The sequence below is a fragment of the Vigna umbellata genome, chromosome 2 (assembly GCF_029865625.1).
Source record: "Vigna umbellata cultivar VRB3 chromosome 2, Vumbellata_1.0, whole genome shotgun sequence".
NCBI lineage: Eukaryota > Viridiplantae > Streptophyta > Magnoliopsida > Fabales > Fabaceae > Vigna > Vigna umbellata.
The window spans coordinates 41,735,241-41,744,202 of record NC_142166.1 but is presented as its reverse complement, the minus strand read 5'-3'; the positions used below and the strand labels follow the sequence as shown (position 1 = coordinate 41,744,202).

The 8,962-nt window shown below is 32.1% G+C and overlaps 1 protein-coding gene across 1 annotated transcript; it reads right to left on the bottom strand.

Annotated features, from left to right (window-relative positions):
* Positions 1 to 1,559: 1,559 nt before the first annotated feature.
* Positions 1,560 to 5,462, bottom strand: ARF17 (auxin response factor 17). Its single transcript, XM_047323266.2, has 3 exons — positions 4,164 to 5,462; positions 2,197 to 2,829; positions 1,560 to 1,697 (listed from the first exon to the last, which is right to left on the bottom strand). The coding sequence occupies exons 1-2, from the start codon at positions 5,256 to 5,258 to the stop codon at positions 2,254 to 2,256; spliced, it is 1,671 nt and encodes a 556-aa protein (XP_047179222.2). The 5' UTR covers positions 5,259 to 5,462; the 3' UTR covers positions 1,560 to 1,697; positions 2,197 to 2,253.
* Between the last annotated feature and the right edge of the window lie 3,500 nt (positions 5,463 to 8,962).

Here is an 8,962-nt window from a genome sequence, read left to right as displayed (position 1 = left end):
TAATGGCGTTCGGTCATTGGTTTAAGTAACGATCGCTCAAGTTATGGTTTAGTAACGATCGCTCAGGTGTTGGTTAGTAGCGTTCGTTCATTCGCTGGTTTAGTAGCGTTCGGTCAGTTGAAGGTTTAGTAGCGTTCGGTCAGTTGAAGGTTTTATTAGCGTTCGGTCTGGATCATGTGTTAGTGATAATAGCGTTCGGTCTTATACCCTCATGTAGCAAGTGTTAGCGTTCGGTCATGAGGCTTGATATTGAAGTGTTCGTCCAAATGGGGTTCGCCCAAGGGGTTAGGACGTTCGTCCAAACAGTGTCCGTTCAAGGTTTTGGACGCTCGTCCAAACAGTGTTCGTCCAGTGGTGATATTTTCCTTTATGCTTTCTCTCATTCCAGTAAGCTTTGTTAATTAAATATTTCGGTTACGATTTATGAATGCATCTTCATGTGATCCAGATTGGTTGAAAGTGTATGATTATAAGTGGTTTATGATGTACATTGTTGATCCAAAAGGAATATTATGAGATTTAAAATGGTCGGATTGAATCGGAAATTAGATCTCTCGGTGAGATCAGTTAGTGTATTGAATGAATGTAAGAGGCTTCCATATGGGGGGTTATCCCTAACACTCCAACGGTCTTTCATTCTCACTTAGAGAGGATTGACGCGTGTGGTGGGAGTAGTGGGAGGTCCTAGGGTAGACGCTATCACTGGAGGTCTATTCCGCGGTAACGGATTAGCCTTGTGTATGGTCGGGTGGAACCCCTCGGCAATGGCTTTGCAAAGCAGTAGAGGCCATCACAAGTGCACAACCCGCCCCAGCTCTACATACATTCTATGTCCGGACGTGTCTAGAGTCTTAACATGATAGGATACTTGTCTTGATGAGTGTTATTAAATAAATGCTTATGTTTATGATGACTTATGTGTATGGATATTCTGGTAAATGCTAGATTGGTTGAAAATGAATTGTATGATTGTTTGAGATCTAGCTCACCCTTGCATTTGTGTGTGTTGCATGTGTTTGATTTCCCTCTTGCGATGATCATCCAATCCTTTGGATGTGAGCAGTAGGTGATGATGTACCCTTGGAGCAAGCGTTGGAGAATGAGGAAGACCCAGCTCCTAGTGCTTAGGATTTCTACTAGCTATGTTGTTCAATAGCTTTTTATTTTGAAAAACTTCTAGCCTTCATTTTAGCATGATCTGTATTTTGGAGAATTATGAACTTGTACTTATATTTTAAAGTTTTCCAGACAGACTTGGATAACTGTACTCCTAATTCTATCTATTGTGTACTCTTAACTGCTTCTATTATTATAATTGATGCATTCTACGTATATACTTTGTTATATATTTTGGGATGTCACATTATTTCTTTCGACATTAATCTTATTTAATAATTTTCTTTACAACACCCTAGATAGAAGATTGAGTTGATACCACAAAATTTAATTCAATCTAATTCAATGACCGATGTACAAAACCGAAACAAATTGCTTATAAAAGTAAAAATATGTATACATCGACACCGAAAAAATATGCAGTAAACCAACAAAAGAATCAGTAGTCAAATAAAAAGAAAAATTGTATTTAGAAATATCATAAAATGTTCTGTTAAAAAAAATAGCATAAATTGTGAGATATGAGATTTAAGTCCAGGGTCAAAAGGGTAGTCAGCTTCCGGCCGGAAAGAAGTTCCTACCTGGATGAATAAATTGCAACCAAAGTTAGTAAAAGAATTTACATGCTTTTTAATCCAACAAGACATCAAACTAACCTGGTAAACTATTGTTTTAGTATAATTATTATGCTCACACAACCATTACTAATAAATCATTCATTATGATTTTGACTTCATATATGGTATGAACGAGGCAAGTGTCTGGGGTTCGATATCATGAATATACTAAAGGCGAATTTATAAGAATAAAAACATAATTAAAAACACAATCTAAATGCACTCAAAATAGCAAAATCATAAATGTTTCACACTGATTTGGGGGACTAATATGTAGAATTCAAATCTACTACGCACTTGGTCGGAACAATCCTTCAAAATATACCAAGTCGTACATTCAAACATTATAGACAGAATACATGTAGTTGAGCTACGGAATCCATCAATAAAGCACCAGTAGCTGATTTTGTAATTGATTTGTTTGGTGGTAAGAAATTCAATTCACTAGGAAATAAATGCATACCTGTATAGCTACTTATATGTATCATATAATCACAGCCACTTTCAATAGTAAGAATCGTCATCTGCCAGGGGCTTTATCTCCTGTTAAATCATTTTGAACAGGTTGTTCTTTCCTAATGACTGCACCAAATAGCTGAAATGAATCGGGCGCAGGTTTTATTGAGTTGTTGGTATTCCCAAGAGTGTCTGTGACACAGGAATGGAAACTACTATCAGGTGATAATTCATCAGATTGAGAGTTGCCGCCAACATGTAGTTCTGTCGGCAAATTTTTCTGCCTTGAAAATGTGTTGTTTCCAAAGGAATTATCGATACACACATGAGACAAGTCCCTTGGATAACTGGGAAAACTTGATGCAGAAAATACATCATGCCTGGCTCCCTGCATGCCAGCAGGAAAAGTACTATAACCCAAATATGCCGGATTCAGTTGTACCATTGCTGAATTAGTGACTCCGGCCACAGAAAAGGTTCCTCCCTCTCCATTAGTCAGCACCCCATAACCATTAGCAGTTCTGAGCCTTTTTGCTGGGGGGAATGCTGGATGAAGGACAGGTGGGGGGGAAACAAGTTCCACCTGCCAAGGGCTAACCCATTTTCCATTCCGCGGCCCTTCAGGTTCATCCCATGTAACCTATGATGTTAAAATCAGAAAATATTAATAGCAGTATCAGTAATTTGAGAGACAAGATAACTTCTTCAAGTACAACGTATGTGAAAAATAGTTTCTTTCAACAAAAGAACCTTTTTGCCATGAAAATAATACCGAGACTCAAACATTAGAAATTAACGCAGTCATACAATTGTTCCCAGCAAAGTGAAAAAAGGTAGTTAGACACATGCATGAACAGAGATTATCCCAGTGACATTTGTTGAGAATTTGATATGGCAAGTATAATCAAGACTGACGTATAGTAATTGTAACAAAGACTTTATCCAAATTGAAAACAGTTTGCAAACAAAAAAAAACAAACTATTCACTAATTTGATAATTTTTTGCAAATCATACCTCAACAACGTAGAACATCTAGACAAAGGTGTATAAATTCAACAGGCAGAACAGACAAAGGCAAGACAAAACAAAAAACAGGTACCCCAGCATAACAGACAACCATAGTTATCAAACTGCCACATTTCCCTGTTCAGTCTCTTCATTCACTTAACATACACTAGCTAAAATGATAAATATAAACTACATTGAACCTTCTCCAATGCTTTTATGCCCAAAAGAACGTGTCAGTATTCTGTTCTCATATTTCACCAGCAAATAAAATGAATATATTTTTCAATGCCCCATTCCATCATTTGAGAGCAGCCTTGTATACAATAATAGAACCATAAAACACAAAAAAAATTTCGGGAAAAATCCTCTATAAAATAAGATAAGTAATTCCGTGCTAAGTTTCACTTCACAACAACAAAAAACCGACCCCTCTCCAACTAGGAGAATGAAATGACACAATTAGGGGTTCTCACCTTTCAATATCAGTTTCTTGTTGAGTAAAGTTCAGTTCTAGAATCAATACAATGCTAATGAGAAACGTGATTAAATGAAACCTTATATAGAATCAATCCATGCATAAATGAAACCTCATAGAGAATCAATCTACGACAGAACAAGAAGTGTATCATACTCATATAGCCACACATTTTGCAAGCAAATGAAGAGTTCTAAGCAAATAATTTTGGGCGGTTGGCTAATTAAAAACTATGTAGATCCACCCGCATGCATCCTAGTCTCCCTTCCTTATAAAATTCAACAAGAAGGAAAGACTCAGTGTCTCGGGAAAGTCATACACAAGTTTTATTTCACCATCTCCACCCCAATCTTCTTTGACATTAATCCCTAAACCAAAACTTATCCAAGAAAGTAAAATTCATAAAACATAATACCCACGCTCACACACATTAAAGACAAACAAAATAAACCACTGTCATTCCGAAAGAATTGGCTATTATATATTATACCTGAAGCATGCGCCAAGGCGAACTGCACCATTGGCCATTATTGTGAGATGAGACAGCAGAGACGGTACCCTGAAACCAAGTCATCCTGGATGAATCGTCAGTCTCCACAGACATCTTCACTCTCATTCCTTCGCTCCATGCAATCCTCATAGCTGCATCCACCACCTCAATCTTCACCACGAACTCAGACCAACCAGCCTTGGGATAATACACAACCTCAAACTGCATTTGTCGCGCAGCCAATTCTGCAGCTTCCACAACAACCTTAGCCGTCAGTTTCCCCTTCCCGTCCCTCTTGAAAACTCTCTTCACCTTCTCTTCGTCTTCTTCGTCTTCTTCCTCGTCCTCCTCCTCCTCAATTAACATGAGTTTCGGGCAGTTGGCCCTTTCAGAAGAGAAACGTGTGGCGCGACGAATTCCGACAAACAAACGTTGGGCATGCTTCATAAACAAGACAGAGTCTCCAGCTACCAGTTTCTTGTTGTTGACGAACGTGCTCCAGCCAGTGGTGAGCAAGTGGCGGCGCGGAGTCCCACGATAAATGTGGCGGAACTCCCAGGTGAAGCCGTGCACGTCCGTGACAGAGAGGTTCTGCACGGGCGGGTCGGCGCCAAAGTTCAGCTTCGGAAAGACAGAGTCGGCGCAGAACCTAGGCACGGAGAAGCCGCCGCCGTTATTGGCATCAGACGGCGTGAGAATCTTTGCGAACGAAACGACCTCGTTGTCGTCATTTGGAGGAGGAGCAACAGCAGGAGGAACACCAGCAGGAGGAGCAAAGGCAGGAGTATGGAAGGATTCCACAGGAAGGTTGTTACCAACAGGTTGGAGAACCATCTTGGTGAAAACCTCGTCGGTAAGAGGATCGGCAAGAAAATTAACCGAGACAACACTGCAGATAATGAAGGGTTTGGCAAGAAGGTGACTGGAGAGATTCTTGGGTGCTGAAGACGCTTGATCAAAGTGTCCCTGAGGAAAGTAGTAAACCATAGAATTTGGCTTCGGGATTTCCACAGACGGTCCAGCACAGGCTTGCCATATGGCCGGCTCCAGTTCGCTGGGCTGCTGCGGCTGTGACGGTGGCGATTGTCGTGGCATTGTTCAATCAGATAATCAAAATTCAAAATTCGTTACCTAATACAGAAGATTAAGGTGGGATTGCTTAGGGTTTTGGAACATACAGAATCCAATGGGAGTATTGTTTTTATAGTGTTGGTGATCCGGTCTCTGTTATGGAAAGATAACACTCTAACTGAAAGATAGAGTCATCTTCTCACTCTATCAACTATTTTGTCTCCTGGAATTCACAATTCTCACTCATTTACTATTCTGTCCCTCTTTACACATAACAGAATATATTGCCTTTAGCCATTCCCATCCTTTCATCTAATTCTATCATATTTTTAATTATTTTATCTTTTTTTATTTTATCTGCGTAAACAGAATAGATGTAATTATTAGCCTTGTTGTTCGGGTAACTTTAAGGAAAACTATATTTTGACATTCACCAAAAAAATATTACTTGCGCCCACTTCAAGACCATTTTAATAATATATTAATATTTTAAGTTAAAAGATATGAAAATAGTCAAAATATCAATACTTTAGATTATATTGTATATGTATTTTGATTTATCAGTTTTAAGATATCATCTCTAAGATTAAATCTGTCTTCTCCCTCTCTTTCTTCATTTAATATTGTACAGCTTAAGAAAAGAGAAAGTGCTGATTAGTTGATGATTTTATTTAGTATTAATGTAAACATATATTTCTAATATACCAAAAACATTATTTTAAAGTAAAAAATAGAGCTTTCTTTGTCTTTTGCCCTTATAATAATAAATTTGTTACATTCAGGCAAACAGGAGTCAAATAATGAAAAAAATGGATAGAGAGTCTGGTATATTATATTGGAGAAAGTTTCTTTAAAAGTAACAGACCAATAACAAACTACGAGCTGATCGTCACACACAACTCGTGGTGTAAGTACATGTGGTGTAGTCTCTCATATTCAAATTTTAAATATTTGTTTATATTTTATTCAACTAATGATTAATTTAATTAAAATAAATTTATTTCTGTTTAGTATATTGGATTATAATATTTTTGGTAATTTTTTATAAAAGGATTTCTTTTTGTGCATTAATGTTCACCTTACAAAATTTATAGATTTTTTTTTCCATTTTTTTTTATCATTGTAACTTTATTCATTACTTGTCACCAGTAAGCTGCCAATTTTAACTCAATTATATAACTTCTCAAATTCAATTTTCAGCATTTAATTATTATTTTTATAGAACTTATATTACACATCATTATCTATTATATTATATTATGATATCTAAGTTAATAAACATTTAACTCTATTTTATCTGTGGTGTATTTTATATATTTTTTATCTCTCTCAACTACTTTCTTTAATATAAGATGGTCAAGAAAGTATATTTGGTGTGATTAAGTTGATATTTTTTATGGTAATTAATAAAAATAATAATATAACTATTATTACAATAAAAAATAATTAATAAAATTTGTAAAAAGATTATAAAAATATTATACTTTTATTAATTGTTATTGTTATAATTATACTTTAAAAATGTTTTTTTTTCATTATAAGTGTAATAAGGTAAAAATATATATATATAATAAACAATTACAAAATTTAACTCATAAAGAAATTTATAATTTAATTATATTGAATTTTTTACAGGCATGTAGTACATAATTGTATATTTAATTAAAGATTAAAAAAACAGTTTTGATTGATTGATTGAAATGTTTAATGATAACAAAGCCAAATATTGGAAAAACAATAATAAAATACAAATAAAACAAACTGAAGAAAAATAAGAGTTATGTATTTTTTAATGTCCTGAATATTAGTAAAGGTGGTATTTTAGAGATTTCAAAAATTGTATCAAAAGGATTTGTTTGACATTTGTGTACTTTTATTTATGGATGTTTCTAAAACAAATTATATTGGAATTTGGTTGTGGTACTGACAGCAATGTGTTTTTCATAAATGTCATTATTGATTATTTCTTTTAATTTGTTTATAATTATAATTATTTAAAGATTGTATAATTATTATAACAAAAAGTTTATATGTCATTGCATTCCTATATATATTAAAAATATTATTTGTTGTTATTATCTGGTTGAAATGGTTATTTTTTAGTCATTCAGTTTTGAAAAATATTATTTAGAGTTAAATAGTATTACTAAGGTGGATGATATGATAAATGGTGTTTTGAACAATATCTTTTTACAGATATGATCATTTGAAAATTTATGGAAATTTAAATATGATTTAGTCAACTAAATTTTATATATGATTTATTTGTCTCTTCCAAATAAAAATTTCTATCTTCTCTTGATGAAGTTGATGAGTGAAATAATAATATAGTATTTATTATGTAACAAAACAATTATTTAATCTTTATTTATCATAAGACAAACAATAATCTAATGTCTTCATTTGCTATAATAATCATCACATTATTTTAAAAGGACAATATTTTGGTTATAATGCATATACTAGTTTGCTCTAATAATCAGAACAATAATAAGTAACTATCCATTGTTGTTGAGGTTTGTCTTCAGTAAAGTTTGGATGTTATGTCGTGGTTTATTTTTCTATTAAAATATTTATTTAATGGTGATAAATCATTTAAAGCATGTCAAAATAATTTCACTCTCTCCTATAACACCACTTTATCCTCCAAAATATCTAAAGTGGGGGAGTTGTTGATTCTTAAAAGAAATATATATATATTCAGGTTATTGTAATTTTATTTTACTAAATCGTTGATATGTGACAATAAAATGAAAGAAATTATTGTTACAATATGTTTACATAAATTGATTGAAAATTTAAATAATAAAGATATGAAACCTTATCAAACTCCATAAATTAAAAATAACATTTAAAAAAATCAGAGAACTAAACAAATTAATTAGAGTTTAAGCATAAATAATATACATAATTTGACAAAAATAAAAACATCATTAAGTCTTCAATAATTTTTTTTTAAAATATATATATATATATATATATATATATATATATATATATATATATATATATAACTTAACTAAATTCATTATATACTTATGATATTATCAACATCATTAATGTTTTCAAAAACTAAAAATAACATTCATAAAATGTTTAAAATATAAAAAATTTAAATTAGAAAAGCCAACAAGATTGTTTTTAATTGAGTAAAAACGTATTTAAATTTTTTATTTCATTTTTAAATATAATTTAAAAAATATATAGTATTACAAATAAAAATAATTACAATAAAAATGAGATATTTGGATTTGAATATATATATATATATATATATATATATATATATATATATATATATATATATATATATCACTATCCAAATGACTTCATTATGTTACTCAGGCGTGATATTGATCAGGAGAAATCCCAATTTAAAAACAACTCTATACATGTCCAATTAAAATTTCCATAAAATTATAAGTACATTTAGGATTTGTAAAAAAATAATAAATTAATTATAAATAATATTTTTGTATAAAAATGATACGTTATTATAATAAATGTGTTTATTTTAATATATGTATTATAAAATATAACTTATCTTAAATTTCATACTAATGGGAAAGTGAAAAAAAAATATTAATTAAACTAATAACACTAAATCAATCAGAATTTATTTTATTTGATTATATAAAATTCAACCTAATCAAACCTAATATACTTTTGTAGAGGATTGAGATATTAGTTTAATACAAATAACTTAAAGCCTAATTCGATATCCATTC